General features: G+C 33.3%; 1 protein-coding gene across 2 annotated transcripts in view; it reads right to left on the reverse strand.

Annotated features, from left to right (window-relative positions):
- CDH9 (cadherin 9) overlaps positions 1 to 27,427 on the reverse strand; it is a 75,202-nt gene that overhangs the window by 32,440 nt on the left and 15,335 nt on the right. For both annotated transcript variants that reach the window (XM_026506730.4, XM_057312169.1), the window contains exon 2: positions 1,351 to 1,645. In XM_026506730.4, the coding sequence (XP_026362515.2) occupies positions 1,351 to 1,645 (295 nt within the window). The remainder of the gene's footprint in view (positions 1 to 1,350; positions 1,646 to 27,427) is intronic.

The raw sequence follows: 27,427 nt of genomic DNA on the forward strand, positions 1-27,427 counted from the left end.
ATCTTCATCTCAAATATAAGTCCATAAAGAGATCATGATATATATCTACCTTAGCCCACTGGTCGACCTATATGGACCAGTCCAGTACTTTCCATGGAACTATACTGGGCTAGCAGATATTTTAAAATGTTAAAGAAAACACAACCACTCGTATTTCATCTAGGCTTTCTGATTTCATAGGACTCCTGTCTAATTTGATAACTCCTTTTCATATTATTGGAATGAATACCTGAAAAGGCAGTAGAACTGCACTTTTCTCAGATGGAAGAGTTTTCAATTGAGGTTAGAGGAAATAACTTCTTTACAAACCCCTGGTTCTTCTGGCTAGATGACACAAATAATTAAGAAACATGTTGTATCATTCACTCAGTAAAGATGGATATAAGTTTGCTTTTCCCCATAAAGAAACCATTTTAGACTGAAACATGTATTAATTGTAATAATTTCAAAGCTAATCACTGAAAACTGATTTTGAGATAATATTCAACTAAATAGTTTCAAATTTTGAAAATCGGTTGCATATTTTGGATATTAATGTTAAGTTTATATCACTTCTTTTTTAATATGTTATGACTTGATAACAGCTCTTATCTCATTAACAAATCTAAACTTACACATGCAGGTAAAAAATTGCATAATAACAGATGATATTTAAAATTGTAAACAGCCTTAAAAATGAAACAGTTATTTTCAGTTTGCATAATAAACTATTATTCGGTAGTGGAACACAGTTAAAATAACATTAAAACACTTGGAATATGGTTATTATGCTACGAGGTTATTTGATCTTAATTCAGGTACTTAATCTTTCAGAATCCTGAGTTCCTAATTAACAGAATGAGGATTTAAAGTTCTGTTTCCGTGCTTTCCACATAAAGTTGTTTCAATGATCAAATGAGATGATCAAAAGAAATTAGTCAAATGCAAGCATTAGTTGTTATGCAAAATAATGCAAGCAGAACTGTCCAAAACTCTGCAAAACTGCTGACACTATTTGATATCCCTTTTCTATTTCAAGCAAAAATACATTCAGCTTGACTGCCATTTGAATGGCAGTTGAGTAGAGGTGAAGATGTTGGTTGAAATGCAATGGAATAACTGTTCTCAGTCATCATATTTTTAGATACCATTTTAGGTAAAAGTTACAACCCAGGAATCTTTAAAAATCTATAAAATTGAAAATAATTAGAAGTGAGATAGTTAAAACTAAACAGTAGTTTTCAGTTATATATAATATATATAATTCTTATCTTGAAAGGGGCTACATATGTTAAGTATATGTCCGTAATAATCACCTTAGCAAACAAACAAATAAAAATGTTAAGTTTACATAGATTAACATATACCTACCGACTCCAGACATTTCAGGAACACTCGCCGTGTATAAGTCTTTGGTGAATTTTGGTTCATTGTCATTGATATCATGGATTTTAATAATAAATTCAGATTCCGGTTCCACCTGCCGCCCGGTCTTTCTGTCTATAGCCTTGGCACGAAGAATGTATAGGGATTTTTCTTCTCTGTCTAATTTCTTTGCAGCATGAATATCTCCTGTATTTTCATCTATAACAAATAGACTGCCAGCTCCATCTCCTGTTAATATGTATTTTAAATTTCCATCTCCTTTATCTTGGTCGGTGTGAAGCTTCAGAGAGGCAGAAAAGAAAAGTTCTATAAATACATGCATTGCTAATACAGAAAAAAATTAATTTTGGCACATATCAGTTTGTCTCCACATAACATCACTGAAAGAGTGATTGCAATGGTTATCTTAATTTTCAGTGTGAGAATACTAAACATTTCAGTTTTATCATTCTCACCCACTTCATTATCATTATGTACAGACCATTTGTATTGTTTTGCCTTGTACTATCTTCTTCATTTCCAGAGGACCTATTTCAGCTTTCATACTTGATGTTTGCATATTTTCCTCTTACCTTTTAATACCCTTCCCCTTCTCTGCTTTGTCTCCTAACTAAATGTTTATCATAACTCATTTAAAATAGGGATGACTTCTCTGAGTCTCTAGATTAGAACAGATATGCCAGCTATGTAATTACAAAGCACATTTCAGTGTCCTATCATGATATTCATCACATTTGGTGAAATTGTTTACCATGCCCACTAAACTGTAAAATCTAAAAGAGAAAGATTGATATTTTTCCTTTAAATTGCTATGATTTCATTGAAAATGACATAAAAATGGAAAGGCATTCCATGCTTATAGATTGGAAGAACAAATATTGTTAAAATATTTATATTTTAAATATTTACTATAAATATTTATTTATAGTAAAATGTCTATACTATCCAAAGCAATCTACACATTTAATGTAATCCCTATCAAAATAAATAAAAATATTTACTATAAATATTTATTTATAGTAAAATGTCTATACTATCCAAAGCAATCTACACATTTAATGTAATCCCTATCAAAATACCAACACCATATTTCACAGAGCTTGAGCAAACAATCCTAGAATTTGCATGGAACCACAAAAGTCTTCAGTAGCTAAAGCAGCCTTGGAAAAGAAAAGCAAAGCTGGAGGTATCACAATTCTAGATTTCAAGTTATATTACAAAGCTGTAGTAATCAAAACAGTATGGTTCTAGCACAAGAATAGACACATAGCTCAATGGAACAGAATAGAAAACCCAGAAATGAACCCACAACCATATGATCAGTTAATCTTCAACTAAGTATTCAGGAATATCCAATGGGAAAAAGACAGTCTCTTCAACAAATGATGTTGAGAAAACTGGACAGCAACATGCAGAAAAATGAAACTGAATGACTTTCTTACACCATACACAAAACTTAATTCAAAATGGATGAAAAACCTAAAACATAAAAATCCTAGTGGAGAACACAGGCAGTAACTTTTTTGACATTGGTCATAGCAACTTCTTACTAGGTATGTCTCCTGAGGCAAGGGAAACAAAAGCAAAAGTAAACTATTGGGACTACATCAAAAAAAAAAAAAAAAAAAAGCTTCTGCACATTGAAGGAAACAATCAATAAAACTAAAAGGCAACGTTTGAAATGGGAGAAAAGATATTTACAAGTGCCATATCTGATAAAGAGTTAATATCCAAAATACATAAAGAACTTAAAAAATTCAACACCCAGAAAACCAAATGATCCAATTTTAAAATAGGCAGAAGATATGAATAGACATTTTTCCAAAGAAAACATACAGATGGCCAACAGACACATGAAAAGATGCTTCACATTGCTCATCATCAGGCAAATACAAATCAAAATCACAATGAGATAGCAGCACCTCACACCTATCAGAATGAGTAAAATCAGCAACACAAGAAACAGCAGGTGTTGGTGAGGATATGAAGAAAGGGGAACCCTCTTGCAGTATAGGTAAGAATGCAAACTGGTACAGCCATTCTGGAAAACTCTATGTAGTTTCCTCAAAAAGTTAAAAATAGAACTACCCTATGATCTACTAATTGCACTACCGGGTATTTACCCAAAGAATACAAAAATACTGATTCACAGGGATACATGAACCCCGATGTTTATAGCAGGATTATCTATAGTAGCCAGATTATGAGAAGAGCCCAAATGTCCATCGACTGCTAAATGGATAAAGAAGATGTGGTGTGTGTGTGTGTGTGTGTGTGTGTATGTATGTATATATATATATATATATATATATATATGATGGAATATTACTCAGCCATAAAAAAGAATGAAATCTTGTCATTTGCAATGACATGGATGGAGCTAAATATTATTATGCTAAGTGAAATAAATCAGCCTGAGAAAAGTAAATACCATATGATTTCACTCATATATGGAATTTAAGAACTAAAACAAAAGAAGATGGGGGAAAGAGAGGAAAGCCAAGAAACAGACTCTTAACTATAAAGAAATAAGCCTGTATCTTATTCAGAATCCCTTACTTTTCATCCAATATCTTCTACCTGATCCACATTACATGTAGTCTTCATGCTCCTTAGGCTTCTCTGTACTGTGACAGTTTCTCAGATTTCCTGTGTTTTTATGACCTCCACAGTTTTAAGGAGTATAGTATATCATCTGTTTAGTAATATGTCCCTTTATTGGGATTTATCTCATGGTTTTTCTCATGATTGTACTAGGACTATGTGTTTTTGGGGAGAAAGACCACAGTAGTAAAGTGCCACTTTTATCACATCATATCAAGGGTATATATTGTCAACATGATACATCACTGTTGATGTTAACTTTGTTGACTTGGTGTTTTTCTAGTGTCTCCACTATAAAGTCACTTTATTTCCCTCTTTTCTTACTGTATTCTTTAGAAGGAAGTCACTATGTTCTGCCAACATTTAAGGAGTGGGGCGTTACACCTCTTCAAAGGGGAGGGGTATCTTCATAAATCATTTGGAATTGCTCTACATGGAAGACCTGTTTATTCTCTCCCATTTACTTATTTATGATTATTTATTAATATCAGTCTGGACTCTTGGATGTTTTTATTTTATATTTTGGGTTATGGTCTAATACCACTGTATTTCATTGCTCCGTTTTTTTTCACCCTTGCCCATGGGGAGCCCTTACAGTCAGCTCTTGCATCCTTTTGCCGCATTCCTCTTTGTTGTGTGTTTTTGCATGTGTGCATTTCCTTAATTTCTGGCCACACAAGATATTCCACAATCATCTTGTGTATTTCTTGTTCTAGTCCTAGAATCAGCCAGTATTTCAAGGAGCCCTGGTTCTTTTTACTGGAGAATGACATTAGAAATCAAGATCTGAATGCTAGATATGCTTTGGGTTGTTGTTGCTTTTAGAATCTCTCACCTGACAAAACAATGAAATATATGGCTGAATACTAATCTGCATATAAACATATATATATATGAAACCACTTGTATCAATATATATATATATATATATATATATATATGAAACCACTTGTATCAATATAAAGTTCATTCTGGTATTTCTATATTTGGATATTTTAACATACTAATTTCAATAATTAGAGAACAGAAAGACAAATAGTAAAGATACAGAATATTTGGGCAATGCTATTAACAAAATCAATCCCAATAACATTTCTATAGCAAATACCTAAGATATCCATTATATACATTCTTTTCAAGTACATATGTAACATTCATCAGGTTATACTATATATTAATTTGGGTTGAAGTTAACTAAAATATCTGGCCCACAGTCTATTGATGTAGTCTCTGTATTATGTCTATTCTATATATATATATACACTCCCATCCATATATATATATATATATATACACACACACACACACACACATTCATATATATATATATATATATATATACACACACACACACTTCTGTCAGTTTTGCAGAAGAACCCTCAAAATTCTTTAGCAACTCAATTGATCAGCAGTATTTAAAAAATGAAGAAACTTCATTCATACCTCACATGATCCACAAAAATTAATTTGAGATATATTATAGACTTAAATATAATAGCTGAAACAAACAAACAAAAAAACCATCTTGGAAAAAACATGACCTCGACTTCATGATGTTGAGGTAAGCAAATATTTCTTATACAAAATCAATAGGTGCTAACAATAAATATAATAAAAACAATATTTTTATTTAATAAAAATTAAAATATACTCATCAAAAGACAGTGTATTTTTTTAAAGGATTTTATTTATTTATTTGACAGAGACAGTGAGAGAGGGAACACAAGCAAGAGGAATGGGAGAGGGAGAAGCAGGCTTCCCACCAAGCAGGGAGCCTGATGTGGGGCTTGATCCCAGGACCCTGGGATCATGACCTGAGCCAAATGCAGCCGCTTAATGGCTGAACCACCCAGGCGCCCCAGAAGACAGTGTATTTTGATGCTCTGCTGTTAGGTGCGTACACATTAAGGGTTGTTGTCATTTTGGAGGACTGACCTTTTTGTCATTATGTAATGTTTCTATTTATCCCTGATTAATATTCTTGTTCTAATATTGGCTGTATCTGAAGTTCATATAGCTACCCCAACTTTCTTTCGATTACCGTTAGCTTGAAATACCTTTTTCCATCTCTTTACTTTTAATCTGTCTGTGTCTTTATTTTAAAGTAGGTTAATTTTAGATAATATATGGTGAAGTTTTGTATTTTTTTATCCACTTTCTCTACCATTGGTATATTCAGACCATTCACATTTAAAGAGCTTGGTAGCTGATTTAATAGCTACCATATTTGTAATTATTTTCTTTTAAAAGCTAGTTCTTTATTTCTTTGTTGTTTATTTGTTTGTCTGATCTTTTTCTGCCTTTTTCTGGTTTTATTGAGAATTTTCTATATTCCATTTTCTCTCTACTTTCAGCATATCAATTATAAGTCTTTTAAAAAAAACAAACATGAAGGAACTTTAAATGTATATTACTAAGTGAAAGAAGCTAATCTAAAAAGACTACACACTGTATGATTTTAACTTTGTGATATTCTGGAAAAGACAAAACTTTAGAGATAATAAAAATACCAGTGGTTGCCACGGATGCAGGAGAGTGAGGGAGGGATGAATAGATAGATTAGGGGATTTTTAGGGCAGTCAAACTACTCTGTATGACACTGTAATGGTGGATAAAGGAGACCATTCACTTGTCAAAACCCATAGAACTGTACAACACAAAGAGTGAAGTCTATTGTAAACTATGGACATCAGTTATAAGGTAACAAATATACCACACTATTGCATGGTGTTAATGGAGAGGGAACTCCACACATTCTGACCCATTTTTCAGCAAACCCAAAACTGCTCTAAAAATAAAGTCTATTATTTAAAAACAAAACAAGAAATACAAAGTTATAAAAAAGTCCATGTGAAGAAAGTGAAAATCAAGCTATAGGCTGCAGAGTATATGATAGCAAAGGACTCATCTCCATGAATATGAAAATGCTACAAGTCAGTAAACAAAAGACAAAGAATCCAACCAATATAAAGTGGGTCAAAGGACAAGAGGCTTTTCATAAAAGTAGGTACTTGAATAGTAGATAAACATATAGAATTTTCTCAATGGCATTACTCTTCATCAAAATGCTTAACTGTGAAAGCTCAGTGGGGAATAGTACACGTATTCCAGAATACCTGAAGTTAAAAGTTAACCTGATAAGTTTAGGCTGTGAAAAACACTGTTCGATTTAAAGGGTAACTGGTATCATGATCTGATAAACTCTTCTGCATTTTCTAATAAAATCAATTATATACTTACCCTAAGACAAGGGTATGCATTGTTATATATCCATATATGCCAATGCCCCCTTCCAACACTTGTATAAATTTGTTCATATAGGTTTTATTTATAATAGTCTGACAACCAATAGTAGAAATGGTAAACAAATTATGCATATCGATAAAATTCAGTACTGCTCAGCATCAAAAAACAAAATGCTGATGCATTCAGTAACATGTATGAATCTCAAATACTTTACAGTGACTAAAAAAGTTTTAAAAATACTTATAAGTTCGTTTATAAAAAGATTAAAAGCAAGCAAAATTTATTTATGATGATATAAATCAGACTATTGGTGTATTGATTTGAAAAGTCAAAACGACACTTTCAGAAGTGGTGGAGATTTTTTATACCTTAATCTGAGAGGTAGTCACTAATGTGTGTGTACGTGAGCATGTGTGTTTGTACATGTACATACAAACATATATGACATCATCAAGCTCTTAAGAGTAACTTTACTTTTTATTGTGTGTAAATTATGACTAAAAATTACTATAAAATGCTGTTCCTTAAACAACAATAAAATAACAGCCCATAAAGGCCATGAAATGCCAAGACAGTGCCTTAGTCAGATTTCTGGAGTTAGCTATCTGGGTTTATAAAATGAAAGGACATGCTGGGGCTCAGCCAGTCACTGATGTGCGGGGAGATAACAAATGCCCTTGGCATCCAACAAACTATCGAATGTGTCCAGAAATCCATCCAATATCAACAGAAAAATAATTGCTTGAAATGGCTGTGGCTAAAGTTCTGAAGTATTAGGCATGACATCGTGCATACCCATACCACCCAACCTCTATGCACAGCCCTGGGGGATACAAATATGTTATCAGGGCCTGACACTGATTCTTAGTTTTGTTAATCACATAACAGATATGGCATCAAAGGATACATTTAAAGGATTAGAACAACAAATTCCATCAGTGTGGGCTACAGAGGTATATTTCTTCTACTGAAGTTACATAATTTTATGCTGTTATAGATAGAATCAAGGAAACAAATTTTGTAAGCATATCACAGTACTTATTATGCACAGAGAAGTGCTCTATTCAGTAAGCAATTGAAACACTTGTTATTCAAAACAGGTGACTGAAAAGTCTCTGTGGGTTGTCTTAATACTTCAAGTGAACATGTCCTTACGTTTGAGTATGAGAGGAAGTAAAGTGAGATCTTCACAAGAATTGTTCATAGACTCTAGAGGTAGGGATAGACGCATGGGGAAATGAAATTACAAAGCACTTCGTCTTTCCATCTAAGAAATTTTTTCTTCCATCCTTACTTATCCAGTGATGTCAGACCTATTTAAATATTTGGTATATGTAAAGAACACCTAAGACCTAATTTTAATGTCACTGAATTTACCAGTGCATATTTTTAAAGGTATTTTGGGATGAGTCATAACATCAACCCTTGTGGCCTAATTAGGGCTACCTGTAAATGCAATTTCATTATCAAACAGCAGGGTTTGTCCAATATTCTCTACCTCCAATATTCTCTACCTGTCAGATCCCAAATCTGTCTAGAGCTGGTGGCAAGGATGGATAAGAAGTGTTAATAAAACAACTTTTAATACCAGCTCTGTAGGTAAATAACATGCCTGCTAAGTATAAAAGTCAACCTTAGGTGGAAAAGTAATAAATAGAAATGGGAGACATACCACGAAATGGAAAAGGTGTCCATAAAAAGATTAATATACCAGGAAGGAATGCAACTGTGCAATTTCCAAGAGAGCATCTCAGAGCGAGAGAATAAACTTTTAGTTATCCCTCTCAGAGCTAATGATGACCATTGGTGGGTGGAAGGAGAAACCTCAGGACTTCTTATTCCCACAGAAGAACTATTGAACTCTTGCTCATTACGGTCTGGCAAAAACATATGTGCTGACTTGTAAGCACTGGCCCCGTTGTTTTAAACGTTCTGTGGATATGTTAGAAGCTCACCTGGACATTCTCAGTAGGATTGAAATAACATTCCTAGAAGGTTGTCAGCATGATGAAAACATCTCGCTTATCCAAATAGGAACATTAGAACATGCTCTTTTCCAGGAGATTGGCAATGGCTAGAAACTGGGCTTGAGAGAAGACAAAGCTCTAATTATATGGCTTAATTTAATAATAACTTTAGCAGAGCTGTCAACAACGAGAGAGCTTACTCAGTACAGAGAGCTTATTCATTACAAGGAAAGACTACCAGATATCATAATCTCTGATGCTTTTAAAGGTCAATGACTTTGTGGCGTAGAGAGGCAAAAAAGGAAGTTCAATTGTGTGAATACTATATTAAATTTAAGTAATAGTGGGGTCATCACAAAGAAGTGTGGTTTTTATCATTGTTTTCTGATGGCCTGAATATTACAAAAAAAGAGTGTTCACTGTGGTGCAAATCACTGAGTTTGAATAGAGGGGCAAAATTTAGTTAGTCATCTCTACTGGGTACGGATGGAGTAGGAGACAATAGTGCACAGTGCTGAGACATGAAAGCCAGTGTACCTTTCCCATGGTAACGGAAACATTTTTATGTCCACAAATCCAAACATAACCCAGAATTCACAGAATAATGTTCTTTGGTCACCATCTCAGTTGGTCAGAAAGTATGGGACATAGGGAAATTACGACATTAATCTCTCTGACAGAGCTATATGATGAACACATGATTTAGAGAATTAAATTAGAACCAGATTTATGTATATAATAATTCTCCAGAAGGAGAAAATATTTTATGAGCTAAACTGAAGCCACCACTTGATGAAAGGACTCTGAAAATGATTCTCCAGAAAAGGAAGTAAAGTTGCTTTATAAAAATTACACATTCAATAAATGCTTACATCAATGTATAAAAAGTTCAAATGACTGTCGTCACTAGGGGAATAAGAGAAATTACACTGATAAAAGAATATTAAAACAACTCAAAGGGGATATCATCATGTTTAACAAGATTTGCAAAGGAAATTCCTATTTAAAATTGCATGAGTCAAATCCCATTCATTGTCACGTTGTTAGTAAGATTAATCTTTGTAGAAAATATAGCACATGCTATAAAAGAGATAATAAAAATGTATCTTAGAAATATGGAGATATTGACTGAGGACAGAGATTAGTCTAGGAAGTTAAACAGTTTACCTCGAACGTGTTTCCTCTGCATTATTACAGAGACCCTCTTTAGGTTGAAAGAAGGCATGTGAGTATGACCTAACCTCAATGTAAACACGTTAAGAATAGAGGTCCTAAAAACAAACTAACGGTATTTGGTAGGAGGATAATACTTCTCTTTTAAATGCTTTAGTGAGCTATCTCTGGTTTAGGTTTGCCTATAGTTATTAAGTCAATGACAAAAAAAATCCATGATTAATGAGACATGCTCTCTGGAAAATGTCTCATGTGAGTGTATGTGAGCGATTTGCGTACAAAATAGAGGTGCTTCATAACCTAAATACACTTGGTTTTCTAGAGCAGGTGACTATTCTTTTCACTTAGAGACCTCTTCTTTAGACATTGGCTGGAGATGCATCCTGCGGGGATCTGGGTTGCTGCATTGAATCTTTCCACCTCTCTCTCCTTCATGTATTTCTATAGATTGAATGTATCCTTGAAATTATTAGTAAGGCTTGATATTGGGTAATATGTCTGATCAATACAAGTCTGATTTGACAATTCCCAATCACTTGTCTTAGCTCCAAAGAAAAGAACAATTATTTATAATTCCTTAATCAGAGACATCCTAACGCTGTTCTCACAGGTATCTTTTTCCTTGGTTCAAAAGTTTCTCAATACAGAGGGGAGGGGAGTGGGGGAATGGGATAGGCCAGTGATGGGTAGTAAGGAGGGCACATATTGCATGGTGCACTGGGTGTTATACACAGCTAATGAATCATCGAGCCTTACATCGGAAACCGGGGATGTACTGTATGGTGACTAACATAATATAATAAAAAATCATTATTAAAAAAAAAAAAGTTTCTCAAAACTTTCATCTTCAACACATAGGTTCAGTTTAAAAGAAAAGAAAATCCATAGGAATTTTGTTGTTCTAAGACTAATTCTCATTGTATTAAACCAAAATGTCTCCATTTCCTAAAGAACACACAGTTTAAGGAGAGAACAAAGTTGAGTAGTGAGGAGGTTTTAAAACAGTAAAGAAAATTAAATAAATATGTAATTAGGAAGCATGTTATATAATTGATATTCTGTGCAGTCTCAGAGTTAAACATACTTGCCTGTGGTAGATTCTTCACATTAACTTCGGTATAATCTCAGTGTTTGTAGAAGTTTTTATAATTCTGCAATATATTTCCTCATTTTAATTGGAAAAGATTAAAGGTCATACTTAGTAATATATCAAACATTCTTTTTTAGAAAACCTAATAAGTCAGTAACATGATATATATAAAGACATTATATAATTTAGGTTCAGAGTCAATTTGAAATTTTAACTATTATTCTATTAAATTTTCTCTATTATACATCAAAAATTTTATTAAAAATAAAACTTATGCACCAGTATACTGCAAGTACACTCACAAAGCATTCTTTCCTAGACATTGCCATGGATACCACCCTAACGAATTTATCATTATCCAATAAGAGTACTTATCCCTGTCTTCTATTTATACTTTCTTCCTAAGTAGTTTACTTAGTCAAATGACTTTCCATGCAAATTATACATATCTTCATCCCTAATTTTTCCACTGTCTTTTCAAATCTAATATTTAAATGCCTGCCTTTTATACTTATCAGTGTGTCAAATAAACCATTTAAAATGTTATATGGCCAGGGCACCTGGGTGACTCAGTTGGTTAAGCATCTGCTTTGGGCTCAAGTCATGATCCCAGGGTCCTGGGATCCAGTCGTGCATCGGGCTCCCTGCTCAGCAGGGAGTCTGCTTCTCCCTTTGCCCTACCCCCTGCTAGTGATCTCTCTCTCTCTCTCTCAAATAAATAAATAAAATATTTTTTAAAAATAAAAATAAAATAAAACTTTATTGGGCCAAATGAATATTTCTCTCTGAGCCATCCACTACTCACCCCTTTACCTTGCTTTTCCCACTGTGGGAAGTAGTGCTGTCTTTGTACAATTGATCACACTAAAGTTATTTTCTCTTTATTATGGTCTCAACTCTTCTGTTAATATCTTAGTTCAACTTAGTTTATCTTTTCCAGCACTGTTGACCACCTTAGTTACTTCAATGGCCTCCTGTTCAGTGTCCTTGAATCTCGTTCTCCATTAGAATCCATGTTCCACACAACAGCCAGACTGATTCTTTTCAAAATAGAATCAGTTTATATGAATCACCTGCTTAAAACACACCTATGGCTTTTCACTGAACTAGATTACACACACGTATACACGCATACATACACACACACATCAATTAAAAAAAAAAAAACCATAAAAACAAACACAAAACACAAAGAAAACCAGTAGATTACCATGGCTTTCAAGAACCCACCTCACCTTGCCTCTTTCTACCTCTCCAAATTTATCTAGTTATTACTTTCCTCCTCACTCACTGAAACTACACCTGCATTTGCTTTCTTTTTTCACCGTAGATTTCAATATAATTGATCAAAAACACTTCGATTTAGAATGACAGATTAATTATCTTGTTTAAAGTCATGTTAGAATTTTATTGCGGAAAGATGACTTATTGTTTGTTCTTTTCTACAAATACCTAAATTCCAATTAACAGCATTCACCACAGCTTCCTTCATTTGTGATTAATTATCGATTATGCATTAACTAACTAGATTTCTGAAAAACTTATCACTTTTCCCTTTGGTAACTGCCCAATTTTTCCCATTCTTGGAAAACTAAACCATCACGTTTTGGATTTTAAAAACTCCCCTCCTGGGGCGCCTGGATGGCACAGCGGTTAGGCGTCTGCCTTCGGCTCAGGGCGTGATCCCGGCGTTATGGGATCGAGTCCCACATCAGGCTCCTCTGCTATGAGCCTGCTTCTTCCTCTCCCACTCCCCCTGCTTGTGTTCCCTCTCTCGCTGGCTGTCTCAATCTCTGTCGAATAAATAAAATCTTTAAAAAAAATAATAAATAAATAAATAAATAAGAACTCCCTCCTGTGGTGAAGATAAAAAGTAGTGATGTAAGGAAGAAAAATAAATGACAGCTTTTAAATTATAATAACAGTGACAAAACTTCATAAAATCAGACTCTGGCTATGTCATGTATGTCATCATAAAATTCAATTTAAATAATTTATATTGGACTGTTAGAATATGTTCGTAACAAGCTGTGAAATACTCACTGTAAACTAAAACCAAACATCAATAATCTCTCATTCCTCAACTATTCTTTTTTTTAGCTGTTGGCTTCATCTCTCTTTTCAAACATTAGCTCTTACTATCTGAAATGTCTCATCCTCACTTCTTTGCAGTATTAATTTCTGATTGCTGTTCAAGGTTCAGGCTAAATGTTACAATATTCAGAAGCCCTTAGTTACACTCTGTATTAATTTCCTGTCACTGCTGTAACAATTTACCACAATCTCAATGGCCTAAACTAACGCAAATTTATTATCTTTGGCTTTTACAATTCTCTAGGTCAGAAGTCTGACAAGTCTAATCAGGCTAAAATCAAGATATCAGTAGGGTCACATTCCCTCCTGGAAGTTCTAATGGAGAATCTATTTCGTCACCTTTTTAAGTTTCTAGAGGCGCCCTGGTTCCTTGGCTCTCTCCCTCCTCTATCGTCAAAAACAGCAATAGCAGGTCAAGTGATTTTCACATGGTAGCTCTCTGAAACTTTTGTGCTTCTCCCTTTCTCTCTCTTTTCCTCCCTCCCTTCTTCCCTCCATCTTTCCGAACTTCCTACTCCCCTCCAGCCATCTCAAGGTCAGCTGATAACCAACCTCAGTTCTCTTTTGCCACATAAATGTACCAAAGTCACAGATTCTAGGTATTGAAAAACATACTTATACATGACTGTTCATAGCAGCATTATTCACAGTTGCAAAAAGGTGGAACCAAAATCCATAAATGTATGAAGGCATAAACAAAATGTGGTATATTCATACAATGGAATAAAAAGAAAAAATAAACGAAATATTGATATGTGCCACAGTGTAAATGAACCTCAAAAATATTCTGAGTGAAAGAATCCAGAAATAAAAGATGGCATAATATATGATTACATTTATATGAAATACCCAGAATAGATAAATTTCTGGAGACGGAAAATAGGTTAGTGGTTGAAAGGGGCTGGAGCCAGGGGGACTACTGAGTGAGTGCTTAATGAGTATGGGTTTTCTTTTTGGGGTAATGAAAATGTTTTGGAACTAGGTAGAAGTGATAGTTGCATGTTGAAAGTGTACTAAATTCCACCGAATTATATATGTCAAAATGGTTAATTTTATGTTAGCAGTACTTGCATAAAAAATTAAAGAGAGATAAAGTGGTGAAACAATAATTTGGATCCTCTTTAATTTGATTTTCTTTCCTTTCTGTTATCATGAACTTTTACAACACTACATAAAGAAAAGGCATCCTAAATGCTTTCAGTGAGGAGATCACTTTGCCTGGGAGTATGCATTATGTAAACAGTAGACTTGTCATCAACAATCTTGAACACTAAAAGATAAACGAGTGCTCATTGTTGTGCATGCTTATATCCATGTTCAAATTATTTTGAAACTGAATTCCATACTCAATAAAATTATTAATTAAATGTGAGGGTAAAATCAAGATAATCCACGCATGAACACAAAGTTTGCCACCCACACGTCATTCATAAAACAACTGAAAAGTTTAGACATCATATTAGATTTTCAATTAATGATATAATTAATAATATAATTACATTAATAATAAACTAATAATATAATTTACAGGAGGCTTTTTGTTGAGAATGGTATTTATAAATTTTCTCAACATAAAAGAAAATAACAAATTACTTCAAACAAAAATCTCTGGAAAGTGTTCGGAGTTCAATTAGAATACAAACTAAGAAGTAGCATGGTTTTAATAACTGGTAGATAGGAATAGAAGAAAATTCATATGATTTTGAAGCTTTGAATATTTTGTTATTTAGGTGACACTAATTTTCAAATATATATTATAGCTCCAATTGTAAATTGGGTGTCAGCTGGTATATTTTAGACCTTCATATTTTAGATAAAACTGCACAAATCCCCTTTTACTGTATTATTAAAATCCAAAGCCCTTTCTAGCTGAACGATTATCAAGAGTGCCTGTATTCCATCACTTTTCTCTTATATGTTTTCCAGGTCATCCCAGACATCAAAAACTAATGATGTACTGTATGGTGACTAACATGTCATAATAACAAAAAAAAAAGAAAAAAGAAAAGAAAAACAGTTAACCCACTTGATTTCCAACCAAACTAATCAATGAACCAACCAACATACCTACTAACAGATCCGTTTACTATTTTTATTTTATTGAAGGAGGTATTTATTTATTTATTTATTTATTTATTTATTTAATCGGGTCCAAAAGCAACAAAGGGAAGCACAGTTGAGTGCAAGATCTTGGCCAGGCCACACTGAAGACTAACCCTCTAACTGATGCTAATAACCACGAGAGTCTAGCTCCACTCAAGATAGGACTTTAATTATAGATGTTGGCTGAAAAGCTTAATGAGGAAGCAGAAACTTTTTCATCATGTCTTCTGAAAATGTCTCCTTCTTTGTAGCAACTCCATTTATTTTAGTGTTTTCTGTTTATTTTTGTCCCTAACAGACAAGAGTTAGAATCATTTCATATGTGAAAGATTATTAAGGTACCTCAATGCAGAATATTTCTCATTTTGGCATTATGACCTTCTTATTTATATACTTAATTATTTGGGGCATATGAAAATAAAAGCTTTAATAGTATTAAAGCAAATAAACAGACCCAGGATTTTTTGTTATTGTTTTATTTTTAATTCTCAAGCTTTTTATTTATCAGAAATTTGTGTCTCACTTTCATTTTTTTAACTCTTAAAAATGGATACAGCGTACTGTAACATTTCATCATTGATAGTTATTCAAAATCGATTTATCATAATAACAGAGTAAAATGCATTATAAAACAAAACCAACAAAAAAAGCTAAAAGGACAGATTTATTTATTATACAAAAGACTAGGCACAGTACTTTGACCACTACACAGAAACCTAGCATTCACTGTATGTTCAGTATGTTAAAGCCCCTCTTGCTGTCAAACCCAAGGTTTTCTTTCTGACTTTTACTGACTTTTCATCACACAGAACAGGTAGCCTCCAGTCACCAGTAATCTCCCTGATCTCTATCCTCCTTTTTTGGACAAACCATCAGCAGGACAAAAGCCCCAAACTTTATCCTTTTAACAGTGTTTCATTGATTGAGATTCTGCCCCAAATATCTCACTCTGTAATCAGTTTATCAAATATTTTGTAAACAAAAAATTATTTTCTTAATAAAAAGAACCTTCTTGACAGCTAAGTCAATATATTTTCCTACCCCCCCAAAAAAACTCCTCTGAACAAATTAATCTGGACAGTGATTTCATGAGAATATAAAAGAAGTTAAACAATTACCCATATTACTATTATTTGCAAAAACAATTACTATAATACATAAAAATACTCAGTGACAATTGATCAGAACTCATTAAATCATATTAGAATTCATCACTTAGAGTTACTGGTAGTGATATGATCTTCAATCTACAGTATTTGGACTTTGTCCTTTTTCAAGGATAGTGTTTGCTTTGCTTAGAGGAAAATGTAGAAAATAAAACAGTATCAAAATAATTTACATTCCTTTGTAGTTTAGCAGTGGATCAGCTTCTGGCTCTAATCCCCTGTGAGAAGCTATCTGCTGGACTTTTAAGTTAATTTTGATATGTCACTTACATCTTAGACCCCCTCAAAATACATAGAAAAAATAAGAGTAAGCACAAAGACATTGAATGCCAATTCTATGTTTCCTAGTGTATGCTTAAAGATTATTAGAAAGAAATAGCACTGATTAGGAATTTGAAAATCTTTCTGAGTAAATACTAGTATGATTTTGGAAAAGACATTTAATCCATCTCACTAAATTGAAGGGCTTTTACCAAATTACATTCAAGGTTCATGGCAGCGTTAATATTATGGTTTTCCATTAAAAGGAAAAAAAAAGATATGAGTACCTATGTTAAATGTAATCAAGAAATTGTGAATGGTATTTCACAAGCTTTGTAATAGAGCTGTCATTGTGTTTTGTTTTATTGTTTTGTTCAAGGAAAGATTCTCTTCATGAAACTTAAGTTCAATATAGAGAAAGCCTCTATGATGATTCATACACACACACACACACACACACACACACACACATACACACATTTAGAACATGAAGATTGAGAAATATTTTTTAATTCTACATTTCACTAAAGCCAAACTTCTAAGAGCATCACAAGGAAACAGTTATTCCTACTCTCTAGAAATTTGGTCTGCTGAGTTATGGCATATCCTTTCTCAATGAATACACAGGAATCAAAGTCATAAAATATATAAAACTATAAATTATGTGCTATTTTTTGTCCATTTTAATCTTTTTCTGTTCCCAGAAAAATAGTGTGTTGATTGAATAAAAGAATTTCATCTTCATGAATCAAATAGATTTCTCAATGCCATTATATTGAAGCCTTGTAATTTTTTTGTAAGAGATAAGTAGAAAAGCTTCTGATCCAGCAAAATTCCAGTCACTTATTCCCTTGGTAAGAATTTTTAGCTAATAACTTTAATTCTTATTGGTCTCCTAGTGATTTTACTGGGACAGACAATGAAGAGACTAATCAGTTACTAGAGACTGTTATATCCTTTACCCATGATATTCCTTTTTAACAAAACAGTTGTAAATCTATTCCCCCAAAAATGGAGTCTCTTATAATTAAAACATCCAGCAAATATTGACTTCTAACTAGGCTGTATCTGTAAAGTAGTTTTCCTATTACATCATTAAAATAAAATGTCTCTCTTTTGTAGTTGGTGATACATTTATGAGCTTTATGAACAGGAAACAGTAATTGGACAACTAGAAACTGAATTCATTATTTTAACCTAATTATGTGAACACTTCTGGGTTTGTCCCATAGTGACAGAAAGAGCTAGAGTACTAGATTTTTTTATTTATTTTCTCTCATGTTCTATGTAGAACTGATTCAAAAGCATTGCTACAGTAGTAACAACAACAAAATTAAAGGTTTTAAAGTAATTCTGTGACAATATAAAATAAAACAAAACATTTTATATTTTCATAAGCAGTTAAAATGTTAAACAACTCTATAAATCTTTTTGGTGGGTTTCAATCTATGTATACTACTATTATATCATAATATTATATGCTGTTTTTGCCAACTGAATTTAGTGCTCTAAGCCAGTATGTTCTGATCAACCTGTTCTCTTCAGAACTAGGGCACTCTTGCCCAGGTCACTGATAAAGTTCTATTGTTATTGCAGCTTAGTGAAAGGAAACCACCTCACCCAAAGGTTAAACCCTTTCCCTTGGGCTCCCCACAGCCAGTGCTTGATTCACAGTACAAAGTCCCACACTCCTTGTTTCAATTTGGGGTAGCTGTGAAGGGCAATTCTAGATCTAGAACTCTTCATGGAATTGGCTTTTGTACCATGGTATTGTTCAGCTTCCTCTGTCCAATCCTGTATCTTTACTTCCATTTTGGTTCTGGTTCAGAGTGTTTCCTGAGAGATCTTCATACAGAGCTCTCTGTCTCAGGATGTGCTGTTGTAGGAAACCATCGAAGATGCAATCCATATTCAGATTATTCTTCTAAGCATATATCATCTGATTTCATCCACTTACCCATCCAAAGAACAAAATATTTAATTTCTGTAAAGCTACCACTTGTTTTTCCTTTTCTTTTTTCCTACAATAAATGAGAGAGTCTCTACTAACTTTCTCCACTTAATTTCCTAACATTCCCAAGAGAGTTCTTCACAATTTGGCTTCTACCCACAAAATTGAAATGTTCTTTTACAGTTAACAAGCCCGGTATTTCTCTTAGCCCAGTTAAATAAATACATTACTGTGGCATCATTTACTACACAATTATTGCAAATTATCCTTGCTTGAGCTTTGCAATATGAATTTTTGTGGTTCTCCCAAAGCTTGTCTTTATCTGTATTTTTCTGACTCTTGGTCTGAAAATATATGCCTTCCTTAGTTTCTGTCTTAGAGTCCTCTTCTGTTGTTTTTTTCTAGTGTTCTTTTCTCTTGTCTTCTCTCCTTATACTTGTTACCCTGGTCATTTAATTCCTGTCACTGTCATCAAACAGAGTATTTACCTGAGTAAGTTTCTCTAAGGAGTAGCCTTGCTCATAAGATTCAAGACCAAGTCAATAACAACAACAACAAAAAGATTCAAGACGAAGCCCTGTTGGACTGCTTCTCTGGAAATTAAAACTGTATCTATCCAAATTTAAATTGATTATAAATCAAAATCCTTGAGAAAGTTATTTAATGACTTGAATTACAAGTTTCCTCAGAAAGAGTACTTATGAATGTGTCCATTTGTTTAGTATCAAAATATATTCCAGGCACTTTTTTAGGCACTGTGCATATAGCAATGAACCACACATGTGAAAATGCCTGCTAAATGGAACTTATATTCCATTAGGGAGAAACAGCGAGAGGTACTCACATCCTAGTTTACATTACGTCCATACTTTTCAAACTCTTATTTTTTTTTAAAGATTTTATTTATTTATTCGACAGAGATAGAGACAGCCAGCGAGAGAGGGAACACAAGCAGGGCAAGTGGGAGAGGAAGAAGCAGGCTCATAGCGGAAGAGCCTGATGTGGGGCTCGATCCCATAACGCCGGGATCACGCCTTGAGCCGAAGGCAGACGCTTAGCCGCTGTGCCACCCAGGCGCCCCTCAAACTCTTATTTTTTATGTTGTTATCTTTATTTTACTTTTCATTAGATACAAATTATAGACCCACTGTGAACCATCAACTATGCAATACATTGTATCTGAGAGATAAAAATAACATTCATTTAATGGATTTACATTACATTTGAATGGAATGCTAGGTATTCCAACAAAGGAAATACAAAATGGTATTATTAGAGTACATATAGAAGTATGTTCAGAAAAGAGAAGAAACCTGGAGAGATTTCAGGGAAATTTTTCTGGAATTGATTGTGTATGAGGTGAGTTTTGATAGATGAATAGGTGTTATATTATGTAAATGGCAAACCAAAGAGGTGGGAGGTGGTTTAGAACACTTAAAAAATAACAAACCATTTATAAAATGCCAGAGGTATAAGAACATGACATGATCTGAAGACAATAACCATTTCAGTGTGGTCAGGGTAGTCTAACCTTTGCTAGGGGTAATGGATAGAATTTAAAGAGAGTGATGGGGCCAAGTCTGGACAGGTTTTCATGCCATGCAAATTAGATACAGGTGTTAGTACTTTGTCTTACTATAAAAGCAATATATGAAAATGATAAAGAATTGAGATATTAGACAAGTATGTAAACCAAAGTAAACATAAAGATCCCAACTGTCCTCACCTCACTGACCTGAAACACAGTCTAATATATCAGAGGTATAAATATGTAACTATTAACTGACGTTGTTTATCCTCCTGATACTTAAAATCTCTTGGCACTTTTTAAAAATATTTCACTAATTTATCTCAGATAACTTCTTCTATCATTTTATATAGTTTCATGTACTCATTTTCCACAATGAAGGAATTGTTTATTCTTGTTTAAGTAATTTTCACTGAATGGGTAGTTAGTTTGGTTCCTTCATTGTTGTCATTGGTTATTATATCAAGTGCTATAATGAATGCTCTCTGGTCCATATATCTTCATATATGTCTAAGAATATATCTCCTGGGAAAATTTGTAGTGGGGGTATAGCTGTATCAACTGTTAGCTATTATTTCATTCTTTTGTGTTAGTTGTGGATACTTACAGCTACAATGTACTTCAAAATCTCTTGCCAAGTATCAGGCTTTTTCATTTTTACAAGGCTCATTGAAGAAGAACCTCATTTCACTATCGTTTTGATATAATTTTTACTATTGTGGGTGGAGAATCTGTTTTAATATTAATTGGCCAGAAAAGGATTTTCAGAATGATAGTCACTTAAAATTTTTGAAATACCAGTATAATAAATTAGAGTGAAAAAATAGCTTTTGCCTTTATATGCTCCTACTCCCATTGCTATTGAACAATGTGATTCTTGTCAACATTCACTGTACACCTGAGATATCCTAGCATAGTGTCTAAAACTTACAGACCAAAAATACATAGTTGTAGAGTTGGATTGTATCGATACTTTAAAAATTCAAAATTTCCTTCTCTTGATATCTATACTATATATCTATTATTTCTTTTAAATCTTTTTTCCTTGTTTTATTTCTGACATCAAGAACCCTAGATTTATTTTTCTTGTTCTGCTGATTCCTCTAGTAGATTGAAAGAGAAATTGTATGTATGTATATAATGTATGTATACATGTATATTTATATACCTTTTTCAAAGTAAGTCTTTTGCATTTCAAAATTTCTTCATGAAAAGCCAATTTTAAATCATTGAAAATTTTAATGATACTTTTTAAATTTTTAATTAAAAAATAAATTTTAAAATGTGGTAGTAAATTTTTAATTCTAATAATTCGAGGGATGTCAGGTTTTTGTTTTTATAGAAATTTCACAAAACTAAATAGTCATTGTCTTTTTCTTTATACTACATACAATTTAAATTATAGTTACTGACCTTAAAGTTTTTACTAGTCAATTAATTTTCAAGTCAATTTTCAAATAGCTTAATGAATTAATTTTCAAGTCAATTTTCAAATAGCTTAATGAAGAAATGAACATAAAGCACACTGTTTTAAGAGTAAAATAAATCCTCATCAATTTATTTATTGTTTTTCTAACAACTCACCTAACTTTAGAAATGTGTAAAGAGAAGTAACCTTAGCGAGGATAATATATATACATATACATGATGAATGTGGTTCCATATTCAAATAAATGGTTTTCCCAAAATTGCATTGCTTGGATATTCATGATCAAGCTTTGTTCTTCAAGTTACATCATACTTACCAGGCTTGTTAATCTAAAATACATATGGAAAATAACTAAATAATTTTAACAACTCCAAAGAAGTATGATAGAATAATTGAGTACATCCTGAAGTTTTTGCACTAGTAATCAGAACCTTCATTTCTCTGCCTTCACTGAATTTTCTTTCCATTGATTTACATGGATTAGATCTTATTTATTCGAGAAAAAAACTCATTTTGGAAATTTGACCTTGTCTTGTATACCTGTATACATGTAAATAAGATGATTTTTCTCATAAATATTACAAGTCCTACACTGACTCAGATGTCTAGTGTGAATATAATAAAAAATGGTCCTGGGATCTTTACCTATAATTCAAATTGAATACTAACTTAAACTTTCATTTCCTTTAAATTTTCTGATCCTTAGCGGGGAAAAGAATGTTAGCAGTAAAAACCTCAGAAATACTTCTGACATAGAAGGGGCCATTCTTATCACAATTCACACATTTCAGCTACCTTTTATTCTATGAAATTCCTTTGACATAAGTGCAAACTCTGTTTCTTTTCAACTTTATGCAAAGCTAAAATGGGAGCCTCTATTTCTAGCCTTGACCACAAAGTCAGAAAAGAGAATGTGTACGGTATGATTCCAGCATTATTCACCATGAAAATGGTCAAGATGAAGCACATATTACCAGGAGTGAAATGACGTGAGAGAAAATTAGGATTCACTCATTGGTCATATTATATCTCATAGAATACAAATGAAGGTTATTGCCTTGAACACATCATTTTCAAGAGGCAATTATTATACTCTGGGGAGTGCTAACTGCAGCAATGTATTATCACTCCCACTATTTCATTCCAACTTTAGAGAAATACCTCTTCAGTACAAACAACTTTAAATGGTATTGTCCAGTGTATCCTCAATGCACAAAATTTATTAAATATAAGTCAGAAAGAAGGGCATTTAGAGTGAATTATTTTCATGCAACTTATTATTATTTGTATATGTTGCTCAAATGAACTAATGGCTGAAATACACTTTGACAACAGGAATTTTCCTTAGGATATTTGCTCAAGATGTTTAGTCTCTTTACAGAGAAAGCTGTTCTTATTTCTCTAACAAGTGTGTGTGTGTGTGTGTGTGTGTGTGTCTCTGTGTGTGTGTGTGTGTGTACTTGCGCACACGCATGTATGTATCTGCTTGCACTGTGCCAGGGCATTGGAATGTAAAAGATTAATTTTTCTTTTCATAGCCTGCACAAAAATCACTCACAGCATACACGAGCACAACAACTCATGCACATGCCCCTGTGTGTGCACACATTCACACAGATACAACTGTGTGATACGAAGATATAAAAACATTATAAAATAAAGTGAAACAGGACAAAGAATAGCAACCACTGACTGGCAGATGGGTAGACCCCTCGTAAGAATGATATCAAATGTAAACCTTTTAAATTTGAACAGGATTTAATATGCAGAGAATAAAATGGAAGGTATAAATAAACTGTGGAGTTGTGGGGATTAAATGGTAAATTAAATATGGTGTGATTATGCTATGAAGAATAGTGAATGCCCTGTTGTTAATGGTTTTAAAATAACAGTAATCTCAACATATTTGAGTTTTTCCCTAGGCAAGAACCACTAAAAATGTTTGAAGAGGATAACATGATATAGAAAAAGTACTCTCATAGAGTATATAAAGGTAATTTGAAAAACAAAATGAAAATCAGAGGGAATAGGACCAGTTAGAGATTTAATATAAGAAAGCTGACAAGAGACACTGAGAGACTGCTTACAGCAGAAACAGATTTGTCACCATACTTATGAGTTTGGAAGATAAATTAATAGGACCAGATCAATCACAGAAGAGGAATAAGCTCATGCATTTGTTTTTCTTGAATCTATTTTGTGTATTAGATGCTTTACCATGGCCGTGTCAGGCTAAATATTAAAAGCATATTTATCAGGACTCACAGCATATGGTCACACATTTAAAAATGTCTTCTAGTTCTGCACTTTAGTTGCAGGTTGGGGGTAGGAGGAAGAAACTAAAGAGTGAGAATGATGATTCTTAATTTTAGGATTGCTAACTGCAGCAAGGTAATAGTAACCTTATATTTTTATCTGGCTTTGAAATGATACCTGGTCATGAGATGGGCTTTAAATTGATTGTTGAATGTGCTCTATTAGCTGTATACTGTGGCTTCAGTTAATGCCTTAAAAATTTGGAAAAGCTAAGCTACCCATGGTCTGTAACCTTTAAAATATTGTGCTAGGTATCTGATTGCATAAATACATCATTTGCTTTTGTTCTTTACCTGCAGTCACTTTTATGGCAACTATTTTATCTTGTATTCTCTTACTGAAGAAAGTTCCTTGAAGATTAGCAGTGCAAGCTGTATCAACTATTGATATCCAGCACAGACTGAATTTAAATTTATCACAAGTATATAATTATAGAGTATTATCCATCAATTTCAACCTCTTCATGATTGAAGCCTTTCAAGTGATTCTAACAATACGTTTCACCAATTTGAGTGTCTGTCTCTCTACCAAATACAACTTAGGGAATATCTGTAAATGGATATTTCTTTGAATGGATTTTTTTTCATTTTGTATTGTGCTCTCACTTTTTAATATAATATCATTAATGAATTTAAGGTCCAGAAAGTGTTTATAATGCATTTTTACAATTTAAAATACATTGAAAAATCAACCAACAAATATGTAATATTTCTATTACTTAATATGGCTCATTTTTGCCTAATTATCTTACATAATATTTTTTTAAACTTAATTTTTTGTCTTTCTGCTTCATTTTGTTAAGATCATGTCTTCATGTTAAGGGCATATTTAGTGAGCAAAATGATGATTTTTGTACTTATGAAGAAAACTTAGTAAATAAGCATGATATATAATTTTTCCCCTTTGCAAAACTCCAGTAAAACAGTTCAGTGAGTTTGGAAAATATCTGCCAGTTTAGTTTAGCTCTCTCTTGTGCTTCATGAGTGCAGTGATAACAGTGATAATAATATCACAGTCCTGTGCTCAAAAACGTGGATTAAAATAAACATTGAACTGAGTGCTAATATGTCAGTCACTGAACTATAAGGAAAAAAATCTATTTTTTCAAGGAGTAAACCATCTGAATAGATAAGAAGGGTTTTTATTTAAAACAAAAGAAAGGTTTTTATAAAATGCAGTAGAAACAAATTGGCGATGTTGGCATTTGTTTTACATAATTCTGTTACATATACAGTAGAAGGAAAGATTAGATAGTTCAAAAGATAAAGGCTAGTTAGTGACACCTGAGTTCTTGCCCTCACAGTCTCGCTGATATATTGATGGAATGAGTGAAGGTGTTCAAAATTGCCCTGGAAAGAAGGGTCACTAATCACTGATCTCACAAGGCATTTGAGATGCTGCGACTGGAAGAGCACAAATAACTCTAAAGCAGACTTGCTGGTCCAGACAGGAAATGAATAGAAAATGTTTACAAATGGCCACTGCAGATTTTCATTTGAAGATCTGAGTTTTTTGCCTAGAAAGGAAAGAGTGAACATGTGTCTTAAGAAGCTAGAAAATCTCAAAATATCAATGACTTATCCTTTAGAGTGGCATTAACACTATCACCTATGATAAAAAAAAAAAAACACTCTGAAAGTTCTACCTAATATAATAAAACAAGAAACAGAAATAATAGGTATATCTTGGAGCATCTGAGTGGCTCAGTTGGTCAAGCATCTGCCTTCGGCTTGGGTCATGATCCTGGGGGTCCTGGGATCAAGCCCTGCATCTGGCTCCCTGCTCAGTGGGGAGTCTGCTTGTCCCTCTCCCTACCCCTGCTGGTGCTCACTCTCACTCTCTCTAACTCTTTCTCTTGCACTCTCTCTCTCTCAAATAAATAAATAAATAAATAATAGTAAAAGAAATAATAGGTATATCTTATTTTGAATAGGCACATTGGAAAAATACTTAAATCTTACAATATTATAAGCCTTAGTGGTGCATGAACCCTGCATTCACATTATGAAGTGTTTCTCGAAAGCAATCTTGGTATTTAGCTGCATTGGACAAATACACCCACTGGGAATAATTGTGAAAACGTGATCAAAAACAGATATGCAGACAGACAGACAAAACTGATGACCAATCAAAAGAGGGAGTATTGCAAAGGATATGACCTTGAATTATGCTTTTTGTGGCCTATTCCATTACCGGACTCTTCCCCAAAGGGTACTTTCCAGTTATGGAGTTAGTGATGATACGGGGTTAGAGTCTAGGCAGAGAGAAGTGGTATTATTTGGCTGAGAAGACAGTGGTCAGAATTTGGGTTTGTCAGGGGGCTAGAAATTGGAGAGCACAATCTTAGGAGTCACAGGGAACGGAGCCCCCCACTTCTCTGCTGACATCTCCAGGTTAATGTCTAAACTTCATATGCTCAAGATCCAATTCCAAAATACTTCCTAGAAAATGTCAGCAAGAAGGCTAAGAAACTGAACAGATTCCATCAGTAGGAAACAGAAATTAGATTTCAGTTATTGCCAACTTCGTGTACATTTGCAAATACTTCAGACCTTCTGAGGAGCTCAAGAAGGGAAACGTCCTTGAAGTAAAGACAGCATTGAAATAGTTCTGCCATAATATGAAATCTGTACAAGCAGAAAGAGTGACAAAACAAATTAGCAATATCGATAATTGCTAAATCCTGCTGAACGGTGTATGGAAGTTCTTTGAACAATTTGAGTGACCCTCTGGAAGTTTAAAATTATTTCAAAATAGACTTAAATACACAGGGATATTGATTGGGATGGCATTTAATCTTCAGACAAATTTTTAGTCTTCCAACATCAAGGCATATTGTATTTTTCCAGATAAGTCTCCTTCAATGTTTCTAGCATTTGTAGTTCATTCTGAATCTGTGAGAGTTCCAGTTTGTTCGTGTCATCACTTCCCCTTGGGATTTATTTATTTTTTTACTCCTAGTCATTCTGGTGTTTGAGTGGTTTCAATCTGCATTCCCTAATGAGTTGAGCATCTTATTATATATATGCTAATTGGCCACTTTGGTATCATCTTTTGTGAAATAACTATTCAGTCATTTTGCTCATTTTTATGTTTGCCTGTTCATCTTTTCCTTATTGATTTATATACTTCTG

This window comes from Ursus arctos, unplaced genomic scaffold (genome assembly GCF_023065955.2).
Source record: "Ursus arctos isolate Adak ecotype North America unplaced genomic scaffold, UrsArc2.0 scaffold_15, whole genome shotgun sequence".
Classification (NCBI taxonomy): Eukaryota; Metazoa; Chordata; class Mammalia; order Carnivora; family Ursidae; genus Ursus; species Ursus arctos.